This window comes from Myotis myotis, unplaced genomic scaffold (assembly GCF_014108235.1).
Source record: "Myotis myotis isolate mMyoMyo1 unplaced genomic scaffold, mMyoMyo1.p scaffold_m19_p_7, whole genome shotgun sequence".
NCBI classification, from domain to species: Eukaryota; Metazoa; Chordata; class Mammalia; order Chiroptera; family Vespertilionidae; genus Myotis; species Myotis myotis.
In genome coordinates this window covers 39,870,452-39,890,260 of record NW_023416379.1, presented here as the reverse complement: position 1 = coordinate 39,890,260, position 19,809 = coordinate 39,870,452, and the positions used below count along the sequence as shown (strand labels likewise).

Sequence of the window (19,809 nt, the reverse complement as noted above, 5' to 3'; positions counted from 1 at the left end):
TGAGTAAGGATAAGTAACCTTGGCAATGACTGCCTACCTTAAGGGCTGTTAGGAAGATTAGATGAGAATCTATATAAATCACTTAGCAAGTGTTTAATGAATAAGGAGGTCTCAGTAGGCATAAATTACAGTACTTAAAAATCATGTAATACCGTTGACTTAAGTAGAATCCAAATATATTCTTTAGGAAGTTGAAATATGTTAATGTATTTTTAATTACATGGTGAATCCTTCCTATATTATATATATAACTATTGAAGAATTGATCAAAATCTGGTTAGTTTTTTAAAAAATATATTTTTATTGATTTGAGAGAGGAAGGGAGAGAGAGAAAGAGATAGAAACATCAATGATGAGAGAGAATCATTGACCCGCTGCCTTCTGCACACCCCCTACTAGGGATGGAACCAGCAACCCACACATGTGTCCTGACTTGGAATCCAACGGTGATCTCCTGGTTCATAGGTGGATGCTCAACCACCGAGCCACGCCCCTCGGGCATGGTTAGATTTTTAGAAACATATCTTCTCAGTCACGAAAGGTTCCAGTGGCTGCTACATTGGCCCATGTTGTCCTGCAGCATTCGTTTAGTTCCAAAGCTCCCACCAGATGCTTCTCAAGCCTGAAGAATGGGGTTTGTCACTAAATCTGATTCACCAGCACTTCCTCAGGAGCCGATTCTGGGTGTCTGTGGCCTGCAAGCTATACCTGCAATCTTTCTCAGAGGTGCCCACTGCGCCTCTACATCCTCTGAAAGGGTCCCTGTGGTGGAGTGGAATGAGTAGGGGTGGATTTGAATAGTGACTGTATTGCTCCCCCCCCCCCCCCACACACACACACACACTCCTGGCGCACACTTACATCTCTTCCCTGACCAAGCCTCCCTTTCCTTATTTCTACTGTGGACTAACAGCATCTCACTAGGCTGTCAAAGAATTTCAAGACGTTGCAGTGCCAAGACTGGTCAATGAATGCTTGTTGACTGTGTTAATTTCATGTTTTATCTTACAGTCTTTCTTATTTCCCACCATTTCCAAACTCCCCTGGCTGCATGCTAGTATAAGTCAAATGAAACGGAGCTTGCTTGAAAGAGTGATTCGGGAATCTCCCTGTAAACAGTCAATATTGTAAAAACTGTCCCTGAATGTTCACCTTCCAGGCAAGGTGGGGCTTAAGTTAGCTCCTTGGTTTGAAGTAGAAGAGGAAATTCTTAAGTTATCGGAGCCACACCTGTATCCTTGGCTTCAGGAAGGTCGTTACCGAAGACCAAAGGCTGGGCTCGCCGCTCTTGTTCCCATTCTCCCTCCCCTTCCTGCCCTCTCCCCAGGCCCTTCACCCACCCGTTCCCAGAGCTGGGCAAACCCTGGCTCTCCGCGGCGCCTATTGGTTGGTTAGCTTTTATTGATCTGGTCTGAGCGCTCTCCTGGCTTCCGGCGCAGCACCAGGTGCTGACCATTTTGCTCTCTACTAGACTCTATAAGAGGGGCAGGTTTTTCCTCTTCCCGGGACCCGTGCGGATCGTCGCTGGCGGCGTGGGCCTCCTCCTATGGATGGGTCGGGTTCTGGGGCTCACCCCTTTGCGCGCCGGGTGCCCACTGGGGTGGTGGGGAACCAGCCCCGGCTGAGGTCTGCACGGGCAGAGCGCTGCGCGTTTCAGTCCAAGCGCGCCGCCCAGGCCCGGCCCGAGCGGAGGGGATGCGAAGGCGGTCGTCCTCCACCTTTGCTCTCCTTCCCCCGGGTGGTCTCCGTATTGACGCCCCGGGAACTTCCCGCGGGGAACAGCATCTCGGGTGAACCCCGAGGTCTTTGGACCTGTTGCTTGGGGCGTCAGTGGTGTTTGAATGCCCGCGTTATTCCCATTGGAAGAACGCAGGCCCGGCCCACCATGAACTGCTGGTTTGGACAAGGGCGGGCTCAGGTGCTCCAATCGCCTTGTTTTGTGTTTGTGTGCGCGTGATTCTTTTTTTTTTTTTTTTTTTTTAACAATTATGTCGAACACAGGTGGCTTCTTACCTGTTCGAAACTAGAAGATGGCATTACTGTTTTCCTCGTCTTCCTTACTTTCTAAAAAAAAAAAAAAAAAAAAAAAAAAAGGAAGGGAGGTGTTTTTTAAAAATCTGTCTAAGACACCTTTTTGTCTTTAATACTGCCCTTTAGTCAAGCATGGCTGTTTTGAAATTGCATCTTTATTGAGGGAGGAGGTAAAAGCAAAAGCTAGAGAGACTGGGAATGTTTTATTTTGTGTATGCGATTGTTTGGGCCTTCAGAATTTTCCTGTGAAACACAAGAATAGTTAAAGTAGATTCTAAGTAGCACCAAACATAGATGGCATTCAAGAAAAATCTAAGCTTTAGTCGGTTTGGCTTAGTGGATAGAGCCTCGGGCTGAAGGGTCCCCCATTGGATTCCAGTCAAGAGCACATGCTGGGGTTGTGGGCTCCATCCCCAGTGGGGGGCGTGCAGCAGGCAGCCAACCAATGATTCTCTCTCATCATTGATGTTTCTATCTCTCTCCCCCTTTCCCTTCCTCTCTGAAATCAATAAAAATATATTTAAAAAAGAAAAAATTGAAAAGTAAAATCAGAGTTTTGATTGGGAAGAATGTAATAAAAACTCATCTCTCATTTTCAGTTAGAAGGTCTGGTCTATGATCACTTTGGCTTGTAGTTCTGTAATGTACTTACTACTAAAAAGGGGGAAAACAGCTTTTCATCTTTTCTCTCCCCCATTCTGTTTTATTTTTCAGTCCAGAGCACAACCACCAGAAGAGAACAAAAGGAAGCCAGTGTTGGGGAAACTTGGCAATCTGTTCGCCGCAGGAAGGAGAAGGAACACCAGAAACGGGTTAGAGAGTCCCACCAGCTCCCAAGCCAAAGCAGCCTCTCCCAAAGACGCAACCTCCTCCCAGCTCCCTGCGCGAGAGGATGAGAAGAGGGCGTCCCCCAGCAGCCCAGCAAAGCCAGCCGACAGGTGCGGGGAGGGCTTCCCCCAGGAGCAGCCCCAGGAGCCTGAGGGCGAGCGCGCTGAGCCCTGTGTCCAGGGAGCCCCCCGGGACGCCCACCTGTCGCCTTGCCCGAGCAGCCGTGCAGCGGCGGCGGGGCTCCTGTGCCCTAGAAATGAATCACCTCAATTAGAACCTGTGCACTCAGAGGGAGAGCCCTTCCCAGATGCCACGGCCGCTGCCAAGCAGCTGCATTCCTCTCTAGAGAATTCTCCCAGGCGAGAGGACGCAGAGACGCTGGTCCGCAGTCCCGGGGAGGACGCATTGCCTGGCGCTGCTGGCGCACCGGAGGCGGCCCAGGGTGCGGGGGGAGTTCCAGGGTCGCCCACCGCGGTGCGGGCCGCCGACAGAGACTCGCGTGTGGGTGCCGAGGGAGGCTCCCTGGAGCGCCTAGACGCGTGCAGCCAGCCCCCGGAGGGCGCGTCTGCTCCGCCAGGTGAGCCTCCCGCCGAAGGTGCGGAGAACAGGGCCGGAGGACAGGGGTGCCGGCCGGGCGAGCGCGCCCATCCCGCTAAAGTGTTAACTTTGGACATCTACTTGAGCAAGACCGAGGGGGCGCAGGTGGGCGAGCCGGTCGTCATCGCTCCGGGGACAGAAGATTGGGACGATCAGGACGACATGGATAAGAGGGCGAGTGGCCGCAGGCCTGGGAGGCGGAGGAAGTCGCAGAAATCCACCGACTCTCCGAGCCCAGACACGGTGCTGCCGGACGGCGCGGCCAGGGACGACGCGGTGTTCGACTACGAGGTGGCGCCAAACGCGGCCTCGGAGAACATCTCCGCGGAAAAGAAAGTGAAATCTCCCCGGGCGGCCCCGGACGGGGGCGCGGCCAGTTCGGAGTCCAAGTCCAGCCCTGGCTCCAAAGGGCAGCCCCGGGGGGAGCCGGAAAGGGGCAAGCAGCCTCTGCCGGCCACGTCCCCCACCAAAAGGAGGGGGAAGATCCGCGTCCCCGAAGCTGTGCTCATTCCGTCCGCTGGCAGCCCGCGGGCTCCCGCCAAGGAGTCCCCGCCCAGGCGGGCGCCCGCTCCCGACTCGAGCCCCGCTGCCAAGGCTGCCGCGGGGGAGAACGGGGAGGAGGCGCCCCGAGTCATCCCCCGCGAGCTCACCGTCCGGAGCAGCTCGCTGCTGCCGGAGATCAAGCCGGAGCACAAGAGGGGGCCGCTCCCCAACCACTTCGACGGCCGGGGAGAGGGAAGTCGGAGCAAAGAGCTGGGCAGATCGTCTGGAGGCCCTGACGCCGAGGGCTTGAAGCCCAGGAACCATTTCGGGGCGGGCAGGTCGACGGTGACCACTAAAGTGACCCTGTAAGTAACCGCGGAACTGGCTGGGGAGTTGGACCGGGCGGAGAGGCACGTGCTGGTGGCCGATCGGTATTAGTGGAAGAACATCTGTGCGCTGAATTTTCTCTTGTGTTGAAATTAAGGTAGTGAAGAGCTATTTCACATAGTTCAGGTTTAAGACGACGCATTCGGGAGTATGGTCAGCGGTTAATCCCAGTTTTAATTAAATGAATGTAAAAATGAGGTGTCTCTTGAGGCTCATAAGTGATAGAAGACTGTATGGCTTGACTAAGCGAATTTTATTCTTTATTCAAAATGTGCGCTGGTATTCTTGGACAGAACATTCTTAAAACATATGCAGTGATTTTCAAAACATGGAGCAAACACTAATATGTTCAGTATGTCCCAGGAGCTTTGACATGAGTGAGTTTAATAGCAGTCATAGAAACTTTTAAGAAAGGTCAGTGGTCTTACTGGGAGACTGTTTGCTAAATGAAAAGACAGAAGAATCAGGCTCAACAACCGACTATTTGCTGTTAAGTTGATTGATTTTTCTAATATTTATTGAGTACCTTCTGTGCATGGCATTGTGCTATGAGCTATGGGGGCGGGGGGGGAGGGGGGGGGGAGGAGAACCCACAACTATGAGTCAGTATTTTGCCCTTGAAAAATTTATGGCCCAGCCTGGAACACAAGATGCTGACAAATAACAATATGAAGTGATTTCTGATTAAACTGCCAATGGGTGTTACCATCTGTAAAAGTTGGGGATGTTCAAAAGAAAGGAGAAAATCACTGTTGGTGTTGGTTGTGTGTGTGTGTGTGTGTGTGTGTTTTGGGAGGACTTGTGCCTTGATGATAATGTAAGTGGTATGAGTGGACAGGATAGGGAGGGTAATATAAAACTCTTTTAAGATCTTCCCCTTCCCACACTCTCCTCCATCTCCCAGTCAGCACATGTGAATAATGAGTGTTTATCTAAACTGCTTACATTTTTCCTGCATTCACACATGTTTTAAAAGAGGTATTTTCACAACATTGTCATTCTTAAACTAAAATAGACCATTCTATTTGACTTCTTGGATAAGTAAGCTTTAGAGTAGGAGGTCTGTTTGGTAAGGAAAGTCTGCTTAATGAATAAGTTGAGCCACCTCACCAGCTTCGAACCTGGAGACCTTTGATATAGTCAGCTATTTATTCTGTAACAGCAGCGGTGGAGAAATAACCTGAGTGAATGATGCCCATTATTTGTAGAAGGCCAGTGTGCCAACATTCAGACCTCCTAGTGTGAGCCTCAGAGAAAAGTGGCAGTGTACCTGGTGAGGACGCTTCAGCTTTCCCTGTCTGCCAATGGGAATACACCAGTGGAAGAACCAGAAATGTTACACTGTTCAGGAGCAGGGTAAACAAACCGGGCAAGCGGATCTTACAATGAAACTCTTCAAGTGCTATTGTCTGAAATGGACAAGTGTCTTTTTCTCAATACTAACTACTTTCTACCTAAAATTTTTCCTTTGCCAGACACTGTTTATTTAATTTTGTTTTCCACAAGGGCCTCAACTTGGTAAATTGGCAAACTATTGAAATGGAAAATTAATAATGATTTCTAGTTTTTCTCTGTGACTGATGGGGTGTTTCAAACCCTTTAACTTCCCCTTGATTGCCTTTCAAGAAAATACGCTAACTCAGATTATTTTATTTTATATATACACTAGAGGCCCAATGCACGAAATTCATGCAAGGGGCTCGGCCCTCGCAGCCCCTGCTGCCTCGGCCGGCCCTTGCAGACCTGGCTTTGTCTGGAAGGTTGATCAGAAGGTTGCCTGGAAGGTGATTCTGCTGTTTGGTGTAATTAGCATATTAGCTCTTTATTACATAGGATATATGTGTATACACACACACATATTTATATATACATATATATTATTTCAGAGAAGAAGGGAGAGGGAGAGATAGAAACATAAAAGAGAGAAATCATTGATCAGCTGCCTCCTGCACGCCCCCTACTGGGGACTGAGCCAGCAACCTGGGCTGGAATCAGACTGTGACCTCCTGGTTCATAAGTTTACATTCAACCACTGAGCAGCACTGGCCAGGCAACTCAGATTATTTAGAAAACAACAACAATTTGAATCTGAAGTTTTAGAGTTAAAACTACATTCCCTCCAAAATAATGACTATGGCCCTAGTTGGTTTGGCTCAGTGGATAGAGCGTTGGCCAGCGGATTGAAGGGTCCTGGGTTCAATTCCAGTTAAGGGCACATACCTCAGTTGCAGGCTTGACCCCCTTCACTAGCTGGGGCTCATGTGGGAGGCAACCAATTGATGTGTCTCTTTCACATCGATGTTTCTCTCTGTGTGTCTCTCCCCCTTCCCTCCACTCTCTCTAAAAATCAGTGGGAAAATATCCTCAGGTGAGGATTATAAATAAATAACTATGAAGCAGTATGTTTCTTGAAGTTGTGAGAAAAATGATCTTCTGTTCTCTACCAAGTATTGAATGTTGAGATTCTTAAAATGGTGTAGTTAAAATAAGGAGAATTTTCCTCTTGTATTGTAACCATAGCTTTTTAGACTCCATTATTTTCTCCTCACACTGTAATGAAGGCATTACAACATGAATTATAGGAGTCTTTTAATCACTTTGAGCTAGGTTAATTGCAGTGACTCTTGGTAGCAGAAGTTAATAACACAGAAAGTCTGGTTGTAAAAATGTATTTTGATCTTGGTGTAAATCTTTAATGTGCAGATGTTTCCTGTTCTTAAGGTAGCTTGTTGGCTAACTTGTAGCATTTTCCATTTACATTCATAAGATACACTTTGATGTTTGACCGTTCTTAAAGATGATTAGTGAGAATTTTTAAATGTGTATTTCCTGGTATATGAACATCCCTCATGATAGCTTTCTATTGGAAACTTTCTATTTCTAATCATCTTACTCGTTTTAGAATTTATCTTTAAGGAAGTGCTGATAAGTTAATATGCTTTTAAATTTAAGATACGGGCCCACAGTGTGGAAGCCTAAATATCTAATGGAGATTTGGGGGAAAGCAGCCGGGGAGAAATTAATGAGGATATATCAAATTTAGTATTTAAATAACATTTTTAAAAAATGAAAACATAAATTCTTAATGCTGCATTTGGGAAAGACTTCTCAAGTCTTCTCATCTTATCCACAAGGATAAGGTGTCTCACCCAAAGTCATATCTTCCGTTCCTTCAAAAGGCTCCTCAGGACCAACCTTCTTGAAGAGCAGTGAGTCCAATGGGGAGACAGTGGGAGATTTCAGTGCTTCTCCACTTTGTGTTCTCATCGTGGTGGCCTCATAAAGTGTGGTTACTTTATCTTACAGAGATAACTCATTGACTCCTTGGATCCTAAGGAGGTCATTGAGGCGAGTCTTGTCCGACCCTTTCTGGGGAAGCAGAACAGTAGCTTGGTTGAGAGCATGGCAGCTGAAACCAGAACAACCGGCTTCAAATCATGGCACTGCCACTTACTAGCTGTGTGACCTCAGGCAAATTACTTGCCTTCTCTAAGCTTCAACTTCCTCATCTTAAAGGAGAATGGATAACATTGTCCCTTAGGCAAGCCATAGAGAGTGTTTCTCCAGGGCTTGGCAATCAGCGAATGTTGGTGGTCATTATCTCTTCCATTTTATAAACCACTAGACCACTAGTTTAGACATTTTTGGTTTTGTTTGGTTTTTTAGCTTTGGAGTCCATTCTTCTAGGAAAGCTTATATAAAAGTGATATATAAAACAGATAAGTAGAGTGATTCTGATTGAAAGGATGGTGGCTGGCCAATAGCCCCATCCCTCAGTCTCTACTGTTCCCAACTGCAGCCCTTTGAAGAGAACTCCTTGAAGGGGTCGGGGGATGGGGAAACCAACTCTGTTCTGAACTATCTAGTTTTTGTTTACAGATAGAGAAGGTAGAGTTCGGAGAGTAAAAGTAACTTGACCAAGTACACATAGATAATTAGCCTAAGAGCCAGGATCAGAGCCAGCTAAGGACAAAAAGAAAAAAGTGTGCACATTCAAAGATTTATGATTTCCATTAGGGGGGTAATTACACCCAAGAGAGGAGACTGAGTGGGGAGACCCACTTTGCTCAAGAAATGGTGACAAAACCAACAATTGACTAATTGATAGATACTTATAGTATATCCATATGACGGGCTCTTAAGCAGACGCCCATAAAACTTTTCAAATTAAAATTTTGGTAACTTGAAACATTAAAAATGTTAAATATAAAGTTAAGTAATATTATTTTTAAAAACAAGATACCAAACTCTGTGAAGAGAATAATCTTAATTCTATTAAGACTATTTAACTACATATAAAAAGACTGAACATATTCTAAAATGTTAACAGAGATATCTGAATGGTAGGATTATGAGTGATATTTTATATTTTCCAAATTTTCTGTGGTGTGCATACTTATATAATCAGATAAAAATTGTATGGGGGGAAGGATAGTGGAAATAAAATATCCAAAGAGGTAAATAATAGATAAATATTTTTTATACCTTAGTTTTTTAGGATAATATAAAAAATTATGATGAAATAAAAATTACACAGTTGATGTTTAAAGAAATCATTTACGTATTTAAAATATGGGAGTGCATTAAATATTTAAATTTGTTCTAATGTTCTTGAGGCCCTAAGATGTCATAACTCTAGTGCCAAGCACTGTATGTACATACCAGGTACTCAATAAACTTGCTAACCTCCCACCTCTAGACTTTCTTTCTTAGTTATATAATTCTCTTACCCCTCACACTGAAGCAAAACATTGATTAAAAATAATTGATAGCATATTTAGGATTGTTTAAAAACTGTTTCATTTTTTTTTAAAGTTACATACCAGAAAAATGTTGGCTTTTTATAGTTTTACTAAAGGCCCAGTGCACGAATTCATGCATGGGTGGGGTCTGGCCCGCCCCATCAGGCCGATCGGGGCAGCGAGGGGGCAGGGGGGGGGCAGGAGGGGCCGTGGGTGGTTGGCCAGCTGGCCCCGCCCCCTGGTCAAACTCCCAGTTGAAGGGACAGTTTGCATTTTAGCCTTTTATTATATAGGATAATACATTGATATGTTCACTTCTTAAAACTAGGTCGTAACTGTATCATATTGCTTTTTTCTTGCAGCCCTGCCAAGCCTAAAAATGTGGAACTAAATCTTAAATCTCCTAAGAATCTTGACAGTTTGGGAAATGAGCATAGTCCATTTAGCCAGCCAGTTCATAAAGGAAACACTGCCACCAAAATCTCCTTATTTGAAAACAAACGGGCAAACAGTAGCCCAAGACACGCTGACATTCGAGGCACAAGGAACACCCTTGCCTCTAATAAAACATTTGTCGGGAGGGCGAAGCTGAATTTAGCCAAAAAACCCAAAGAAATGGAGCAACCTGAAAAGAAAGTAATGCCAGGTAGTCACCACAATGGTGTTCTGGTGAAGGAAACCTCTGCAGAAACCAAAGTTATTCTCTCTGAAGAGGAGATTCTCCCAGCAACCGGGGGTCCTGGAGGAAGAGGAATGGAAGGGGAGCCCACCGAGGATCAAGCTCTTGGTCCTCAGCTTAAGCATGGTGATCAAGTAGATGCTGGCTGCCCTTCTGAACCAGTGGCTACTGCTCTGATTCCTGTCAAGGACCACAAACTCTTAGGAGAGGACGACTCAAAGGCTGCTGACAGCAAAAGACTTGTACTTGAAAATAGGACTGAGACTTCACAAAACATTCCCTCCATTCTTGATACCAGAGACTCACCAACAGCCACACCAAAACCACAGGATACTTTTTCTGACTCACAGCCCCCAGCTGAGTCATCTAATCAGCCTCATTCACTGCCTGCACCCATTCCTGTGGATGTGCCCAAAGACGCGTGTGCTGAAGCTCCCGTGAGCAGTTTTCCGTGCGCTGATCTAAAAGTATCAGAAAACCACAGTGGATGTATCTTGCCTGTGTCTCATCTGGACCATGAAAAAATGCCCCCCTCCAAACTTGGAGGAAGAAGAGATGGAGGAGGAGGAGGAGGAGAAGGAGGAGGAGAAGTCAGCCTTCCCTTGTCCACAGAGCACAGCTCAGAAGTTGTGGGAACTGAGAGTCCATCCAAGGTCCTGGTCCAGGTCAGGTCCTTCGTCCTTCCCGTGGAGAGCACCCAGGATGTAAGCTCCCAGATCATCTCAGATAGCTCCGAAGTGAGAGAAGTGCAGTTGCCAAGTTGTCACAATAATGAACTTGAAGTGGTTTCCGTTGCAAGTTGTGCTCCCCAGAAAGAGGAAGTACTGGGCAATAAGAGCACATCACCCAAACACATTCATTGCAAAGAGGAACATGCAGCAAAATCTGGCCCACAAGTCCTGCCGCTAGAATCAGAGAAAACTCTGCCTATCCAGGCTCAGAGTGAGGGCGACAGAGCACTCCTGGTGGCTGAATCCAGCCTCACGCACTCCCCTGGTGGCAGAAACCATTTAGAAACTCCTCAGAGGCCAGATCAAAGTGTTGTGAACGGCCAGGACAGCCCTGCCAGTCGTTTGAATGTCTCTGGTGGTAGTGATGATAGTGTACTTGACTCTTCTTCTGATATGGAAAAATTCACGGAAATTATCAAAAAGATGGACAGCACTGTGTGTGTGCCTCAGAAGAAGAAGAAAGCCAGGGTGCCAAACTCTCCTACCCCTCACTTTGTCATGCCTCCTATTCATGAGGACCACTTAGAAAAGGTGCTTGATCCCAACGTGTTTACCTTTGGTTTGGGAAAGAAAAAGGGAAGCCAGCCAGAAATGTCACCGGCTTTACAGCTGATGCAGAACGTAGACCCAAAGTCCGCACCGAGGTCCAAACGCATGTCCACCGAACAGAGTATCCTCTTCAAGTCCTTGCACGCGCACACGAACGGGAAAGATGGACCTCTGGCAAACCCAGAAGTGAACGACAAGGAGAACAGGGAGGTCACAAATGGTGGAGTGAAGAGATCTAGGCTAGAAAAAAGTGCCCTTTTCTCAAGCATATTGTCTTCTTTACCACAAGACAAAATCTTTTCTCCCTCCGTAACGTCAGTCAATGCTATGACCACAACTTTCAGCTCTTCTCAGAACACTTCTCTTTCTCGGTCTCCTGTGTCACAGCCTGTGGCTGAGGGGGCCCCACCCTGCTCTTCAGAAAAAGAACAGCCAGATCTTCTGCCCAACAACTTCTTAAAGGTCTTCAATTTCGACTCGTCAAACACATCTCATTCAGGCTTGAAAAGTCCAAGCTACATGGAAAAATACCTGCAAAAAGAGGAAAGTAAAAAAGATCTGGATTCACGAAGCAACCTACACCTGCCAGAAACGAAATTGTCTGAATTTTCAAAACCAAAGAACAGCGATGATGTGGAAAAGGTGAATCACGTTGAAAGTGCTCTTACATCGAACTTGCCGAGCTATGGGAACAGTGACACAGACTTCATGGGTCTTTTCAAATCCAGACGGTTTGACCCAAACATTTCTTTTTCTGGAATGCCGTTATCAGATCCAACAGTAAGTAGCAACAACATATGATCACTTATTTGGGGTACTTATAAAGTGAAAGGAGAGAGGGACAATGAGCAATTCATGCTATTCTTTTAGAAATGGTTATGCTGTACACAATCATTTTTTAATTTCTTGAGCGCATATTTGGAAACCTATGTACAAGGGACTGCTAGGGTCCAAGAAAAAGATAACTAAGATTCTGCTCTCAAGGTATTTGTAGTCTAGCAGGGAAAGCAAGTTACTGATATTTTAAGGTACTTGTGAATTTATATGCTGTAGTAGGAAAGGTATAGATAAAATACCTTGAGAGTTCAGAGAGAGACAAGATGTTTTTTTTTCTTACCTAGTTTTGCCTAAAAATGCTCAGTACTATAGTTAGAATTTTGGAGATTTGTGAAGCAGCTACCCTTATTCCTAATCCCTTCTCTTGTGCTGTGAGGTTCACTCTTTCTTTCCATAAGTAGCAATAAAGATGTCTGCTATGCATTTGAGAAAGTATTTTCTCTTTATTTGGAATTACTTTTCATCAGGGGAGTGTTTTTTCCCACAAAGGCTTTGAGGAGTAAAAAATTTGGGGCTACATTGACTCATTCCTTGAATATTGTAGAGAGGGCAGCAAAATATGATTTTGAGCAACAATTATGATTTCTCCATCTTCTTCTGTCTGACTGCTGATGTTTTCTTAATCTAATTTTTTATGTGAATTTGTGCCTTTCTGTTACCAAGCTTGATACTCAAGTTGAGGGAAGACAATGAAAGAGGAAAACAGAATATAAGGTTTAGAGGTCAGCTCTGTTAGCCCAGAAACATGAATGCACCTCTGTATTCCTGTTGCCTATCCTATGAGCCAGGCCATCTGTCAAGTGTAGACCATCATCTGAAACAGTTTATCCAAGCAGAGAATACCTGGCACCCTCCCTCGTGTCTGAGGCACTGCCACATGTTTCAGTTTGTTGTATTGGCTTTTACTGCAAGCCTATCTTAGAATGTAATTCTGGAAGCTCTTTAAAAAAATGTAGTTGGGCCCTGCCAGTGTGGCTCAGTGGTTGAGCCTCAACCTATGAACCAGGAGGTCACGGTTCTATTCCTGGTCAGGTCACATGCCCAGGTTGTGGGCTCGATCCCCTGTGTGGGGGGGTGCAGGAGGCAGCCAATCAATGATTCTCTCTCATCATTGAGGTTTCTATTTCTCTCTCCCTCCTCTCCCTTCTTCTTCAAAATCAATAAAAAGATACTTTAAAAATTTATATATATAGTTGGGTTTCCGGCAAGGTACAGATCCCTCTTTTCAAAAGTTTTCAAACTTTGGGTCTTAGGATGCTTTTATATTTAAAAATTATTGAGGACTCCAAAGAGCATTTGTTCACATGGGTTTTACTTCTCAGAATTTATTATGTTAGACATTAACACTAACAAAAGTAAAAAAGCACAAGAACACACAGGTGTACATTTCATTAGCCATCATGGCAATGATGTCATGGACGCTCAGGAAATGCCATTGTATCCTATGAGGTGAAGAGAGTGAAAAAAGTAAATTGCCTCTTCTTCCTATGAAAATAGTTTTGATCTTGTGGACTTGCTGAAAGTATGTTGCGAGCCCTCCAGGAATCTCTGGACCACTCTTTGGGAACCACTACTGCATATGAGCACTTAAGTTATAACTCAGAGAAATTATAAAATGTTTAAGTATTTCTCTGAATCACAAAATTTCCACTGGTCTACTTCCTGTTCATGACAGCCTTATTCTCTCTTTTTCATCGTTCTTGGATCACTTCTCTTATTTGACAACAGTCTGGTGAGTCTGACAACAGAATATACAGTTTCCCTGAGGAATCTCTTGAAAAACAGCCAAAATGGGGTAAAAAGGAGAAACAAAGTGCTGTATACCCCCCTTTGTTTTTCTTTAGCTTTGGGGCTTTATTGATTATATATAACTATTCTATCTTCTATGTGTTACCTAAATTTTGTTTTAATTTTTAGGCTTTTTCTTCAGCTTATCTATTTCTAATGTGTATATATAAATAAGTCAATGCCATTTTGACTTCTAATAATGCTTTCCTGAGACCTTCCTCTGGTCTCTTGGGCATGTTCTAGTCCGGGATGATGCAAGAGTGATCAGATCAAAGGCAGTCCTTAGAGTAGGTATCCTGGTCAGCATTGAAAGTAGTCCATGTTTTATCTTTTTTTTACATGTATAATTATTATTTTTATTGTGTTATGCATTTCTGGTTTTACTGGTCTTCGTATTTTATCTATCAAAAAGGGAGTAATAAAATACCATGTACAAGGTCCATTGTGAAATAATCCATAAGCACGTTGTTGTGTGTGTGTGTGTTTTTATTGATTTCAGAGAGAGAAGGGGGGAGGGAGAGAGAAAGAGAGAGAGAGAGAGAGAGAGAGAGAGAAACATCGATATGAGAAACATTGATTAGTTGCCTCCCATACACGCCCCTACCTGGGACCAAACCTGCAACCTGGGTATGTACCCTGCCTGGGAATGGCACCCGCCACCTTTTGGTGTACAGGACGACACTCCAATTGACTGCACCACAACAGACGGCTTCATCAACATGTTTTTATTTAGACTAGTAGTTGTTATATGATGGTAGATATTACTATGAAAAACTGTATAGATTCAGATTAGGTGTATATGAACACATAAAATTGATTCAGCTCATTCTAGATAAATGATTAATACATTATACTTTCTCTTTCTTTATCTGAGATTATACCAAGATATTTTGAATTGTAATCTGCTGAGTTCTTATTCTGTAAATTCATATAAAACATAGGTCTGACTCTTGAGGCCTAAATTTTCTAGATTGGTGAAAATAGCCTAGGCATTTACTAGTAAGTGAAGAGAAATCGAAACGGCGACTTCACTTGGGCATGGGAAGCTCTTAATAGTATAGACTCAAAGAGACTTTTACTATAACTTAGATCAAGGGCGACTTGTTTCAAAATTGGCAGATTGTGAGGTGAATATGATCATACTCAAAGGATCATGGAGGAGAAATGAGGACTGGTACGCAAAGTTTAATAATTTGTTGTGTTTTTGTTCATCTGATTACAGACGCTTAGAGGAAGTGTCCAAAATAAAATCAATCCCCGACCTGGAAAGGTAAGATTATTTTCTGTTTCTAGTCTAGCTTTTATTTTTGTCTGACAACGCACAGTAAGAAGTGCACCCACTCCCACTCTCTCGTAGGTGGTGATCTACAGTGAGCCGGAGGTCTCTGAGGCGTGCATTGAAGTCTTCAGTGACACCGAGGACTGTAGCTCGTGGCGCCTCTCGCCGGTGGTGCTTGTGAAAGTTGTTAGAGGCTGGTAAGACTGGCTCTTTGACTTCCTGGCTATAGGGCTTACATTTTACATTTTTCATTACCTTTTCGGCCCTCAGTCCTTACTTAAAATTATGCCGTTAGCAATGTAAAGGGCAGACAGTACTAGTCCCAGTGAATATTAAACGGAATTCATAACAAAGAAATATGGTTTTTAATCATGTTTCGGATTACAGGAATGAAACATATTTTTGGTAGAAAAATCAGGAAAGTGTAGCATTTAAGTTTCTTTCCCATGTATCCCCATGTACATAACATTGGTTTGGACTAAGGGACATTGTAGTCCATGATATACATTTATTTGGCTTATGAACTTTCAGTGAGGTTGATAAGAATTATACTAGTTATGTTGGTAGAGTTTTTTAAATTCCATAAGGAAAGACATTTTGCTAACATTTTATATAATAGTTCAGTGAAGGATGAAGTTAGAAGTTATTTTCCAACTTTTTGATAACAGGTGGTAAAGAAGCTGGTGAAAAAATTCTTTTACCAGTTTAATTGCTTCTAGAGCATACAAAGGAAGTTGAATTAAGAAATGCATTTAAAAAAATTACTTATGAGGCATGAATACTTATCTTTGGTACCTAACTGTAAACTTGTTTGAAATAAAGAGATAGGGCTCTTGACATTTGTGGTTTAAAAAATTAGTAAGCTTTTCTTTTGGTCTCCATTTGATTAAATATGCAGCATCTTTCCTATAAAGTTTTAGATATTTTACTATATTTTTCTATATATTCAACATATTCATTAGAAAATATAATAAGCTTTTGTTTTTAAATTTGAAGACTGAAAATAACATTAACATTTTTGTATAACAATTTTGTTTTTAATAAAAGAGGTCTTTTTTTTGCAATTTTTGTTGGCTTCCCTCTTCTTGAAAGCATACTACAGGTGGGCAAAAGTAGGTTTACAGTTGTGAGTAAAATACAATTTATGTTTGTATTATTACTTTATTATTTTTTCATACGAACAATTGTAAACCACACCTGTATTGAAGTGAAGTATTTCTTCAGTGTTTGGATATTGTTGTGAAGGATATTTTTTAAATGCTTTTTTTAACATGTGTAGTTCTTTGTATAATTATATCCATTTTTTAAGTCTCCACTAACTGGCAATTCTATAGAACATTAGTATCTCTAGGACATTAATATTGATAGTGGAATGTTCTCTAAGGTCCTGATATAATTCTGGAATTATCAGAAGCTAAATTTTAGTGAATTTTTGGGTTAGGGAGGGTTAATACATTTTCACAGTGAGAAGTGATTTCAAGGTGGTGGCAGAGTAGGTGGAAGCTACACTCACCTCCTCCCATGACCACACTGGAACTGCAACTAAATTAAAGGAGAATCATCCTGAATAACAACTGAAGGCTGGCTGAAGAGGAGTCTTTAACCAGGGATTTACAGCAGAAGCCACCGGAGACGGCTCTGCACAGGCTGCCGAGAGCCAGGCACAGACAGGGCCCGACATTGGCCTGCACCAGAGACCCACCCAGTGGCCAGCTTCAGACATCAGCGCAGGATCCGATAAACCTCACAAGCAGCATATGGGAAGGGAGGTCTCGGCAGGCACTAAACCCTGCTGAGGCGAATTCCGCTTCGTGTGGTCAGCACCCTCACAGCAGCTCATACACTGTGGGGCTGTCCTCACAGTCAGCAGCCTGAGGGTCCATTCCACACAGGAACGGGCCAATTGCAATCACTGATAGAGAACTGGCCATAATGTGTTTTATATATGGTGGCTTTTACCCAGAATATTTGAGTGACCTAAACCTCTCTCACCAGGCCTGGCTAATAGTTTTGCTGTGTTTTATTCATAGTTGGATTTTGTACGAGAAACCAAATTTTGAAGGGCACTCCATCCCCTTAGAAGAAGGAGAATTGGAACTTGCTGGTCTCTGGGGTATAGATGATATTTTGGAAAGAAAAGAGGAGGAAGAGTCTGCTAAACCTGTGGTGATTGGTTCAATCAGACATGTGGTCCAGGTAGGTTATGGGAAAACCAGAATCCATTTGTTCATTCAGCAAATACTTATTGAATGCCAGGGATGAGTCTTACTTTGAGAGAAAAGTTCATTTTATGGAATAAGTGGTTGGGAAAAATATTTGATTGGTGTTTATGGATATATTTTTTATAAGTATTTGTATACTTTAAATGAATTAGAAAAGACTGGGTTATTTCACTTAGCATAAAGTGAAAGGCAAGTATCATATGATTTCTCTCATATGTAGAATCTAATGAACAAAATGAGCTAACAAGCATAATAGAGACAGAGTCATAGATAGAGAGCAGACTGACAGCTGTTGGGGAGGGGGGACTGGGGAGGGGTGAAGGAGGGTAAAGGGTGGATAAATGGTGATGGACGGAGACTTAGGGTGGTACAGTACAGAGTACAGATGATGTGTTGTAGAATTGTGCACCTGAAACCTGTATAATTTTGTTAACCAGTTTCACCCCAAGAAATTTTGTAAAATGGAAAGAAGAAATAAAATAATGTCAAAATAATGATTTTAAAAAATGAATTAAAAAAGAAACATTGGTTAGTCACCTTTTCCACAATAAACCTTGAAGGTTAATTTTTTACGCCTGGCCTCCCCATCCCTTTTCCAAGTGTATTTTATATAATAACCTAGTTTTGATAAGTTATAAATGAACAGATTTTTCTTTTATTTAGTTTTGTGGGGGTTTTTGTGTGTGTTTTTTTTTTTTTTTTTTTTTTTTTGGTTACTGTGTGAGTTCTGATTACTTTGAGTGGTTTAGAAAAGTTCTATTTGGGAAAAATAAATAACTCAGTTGATAGTTCGGCTCTGGGGTTTTAAAAAAATAAGTCTTTGAGGCTACATTATGGATTGGGTAAAATTTCCTTGGTTCCTTTTTGTTGCAGCATCTTTCTTGTGGCTGTTGAGATTTGATGATTCTTTACCCTTTTTACCTTTTAAAAAGGTAATTAATGGTACTTTCCAAATGGAAAATTAAAACTGTGTTTGTAATAGAGATGGGTGTTGGGGTGCAATAGGGAGAAAATGAATGTTCTAAAATGAGAACGACTAAGAATGAGTAAGACTTTTTATATAAGTGCATAATGTGATAAAGCTTAAGAAAGACATGAGGAGCCCCATTTAAAAATGACATAGTGGAATAATTTATTTGCAGTTTTTATTTATTGCTGAAAGAATATTGGTAATACAGTAGTATTTTAAAATAATCATCCAAATCCCACCAGCATGAATTTTTCTCAGCTGATATTCTAATGTGGTTGCTATTCTAATATGGGCACAATGCTCTTTTCCTTTTTTTCACTTAACACTTTAGTGCCCAGTCCGTTTTCTCTTTCCATACAATTTTTCTGAAGATCACACTCCCATTGGTAACATCTCTCACTGATTTGCAGCTGAGGGAGGTATCAGAATCTGGTGGGGTGGAGATTCAGGTGCATTCAAGAAGGTGGGGGAAGGGACATTGCCTGATAACAGCAGACTTGATGAAGTTAATGCTTTTCATGTCCACATCCTTTGGGGTTTCCATGGAAGTGATGTACCATCATTTATTTTTTCTTTCTACGCTCTGTGGAGCTTCAGGTTGTTTCTAGTTTTTTACTATTTTAAATAACGCTGCATGAACATTTTTGTGCACATAGTAGTTTATACATTTCTGCTTTATTTCCCTGGGGTAAATTTTTACGAAGGGTGTCATGTTAAAGGGTGGGAAAACTTTTATGGCTCCTGATATATCATGAATTATTATTATTATTATTACAGTTTGTTTATGGTTTTTTGAAACACAAACATAAGTCACAGCAAATATTCAAGGGAATCACCTTTTTAGTCATTAAATTTGTTTCTTCTGTTAATGTTTGAAAGAGCCTCCCCTGAACTAACCCAAGTGTTATTGTTTCTTCTGTACATCGGTTCACCTCGCTAAGCAATCAAATATTAAGAGAGATTTGGTTAGCACTTAGGCACTCAGCCAGGAGAGGCCTTTTGAAGAGTGTTTGATGGGCTGTGGACATGCAGGGCATGGAACAGTGATCAAAGTGCAGAGATTTATGAATCACCATAACTGTGCCTTTGCAGTACTCAGACGAGACCGGCGTCATAGGAGTTTGGTCAGTCAAGGAGCGTTTCCAATGGGGGATGGGAGGGCACAGAACAACAGTGGAGGAAGACTCCTGGCACAACCACTCTATAGACCTGATTCTCTGGAGTTGGGTGGTCACATCAGAGCAAGGAAACTAAAACTCCTGCCCTAGCTGGTTTGGGTCAGTGGCTAGAACTTTGGCCTTCGGACTGAAGGGTGGCGGGTTCAATTCCGGTCAAGGGCACATACCTCGGTTGCACACTCAATCCCTGGCCTTGACGGGGGCATGTGGAAGGCAACTGATCGATGTGCCTCTCTCATATCGATGTTTCTTCCTCTCTGTTTCTCTCCCTCCCTTCCACTCTTTTTTAAAATAAATGGCAAACATATCCTCTGGTGAGGATTAACAAAACAAAAACAAACTAAACTAAACTAAAACTGCTGTCACCAAGGAAAGCCAGCAGCTTTCCAGTGAGGATGAGAGAAATAAATATGTCCAAAACTCTAGTTAAATATATTTCTGATGATCTTTGCTTGAATTTAAAACTCGGATATATGATAAAAGCAATGTGTCCGCCCCAAAAGACCAC

The 19,809-nt window shown here is 42.8% G+C and overlaps 1 protein-coding gene across 6 annotated transcripts in view; it reads left to right on the top strand.

Moving 5' to 3' along the window:
* Positions 1 to 19,809, top strand: part of CRYBG1 (crystallin beta-gamma domain containing 1) — a 195,978-nt gene that overhangs the window by 125,229 nt on the left and 50,940 nt on the right. For 5 of the 6 annotated variants that reach the window (XR_004968709.1, XM_036316252.1, XM_036316255.1 and 2 more), the window contains 5 exons: positions 2,746 to 4,304; positions 9,431 to 11,807; positions 14,875 to 14,922; positions 15,010 to 15,128; positions 16,962 to 17,127. Coding sequence is in view for 5 of the 6 variants with exons in the window: in XM_036316252.1 (XP_036172145.1) it covers positions 2,746 to 4,304; positions 9,431 to 11,807; positions 14,875 to 14,922; positions 15,010 to 15,128; positions 16,962 to 17,127 (4,269 nt within the window). In the remaining variant the exon portion in view is untranslated. The remainder of the gene's footprint in view (positions 1 to 2,745; positions 4,305 to 9,430; positions 11,808 to 14,874; positions 14,923 to 15,009; positions 15,129 to 16,961; positions 17,128 to 19,809) is intronic. The other variant, XM_036316254.1, reaches the window with a different exon arrangement.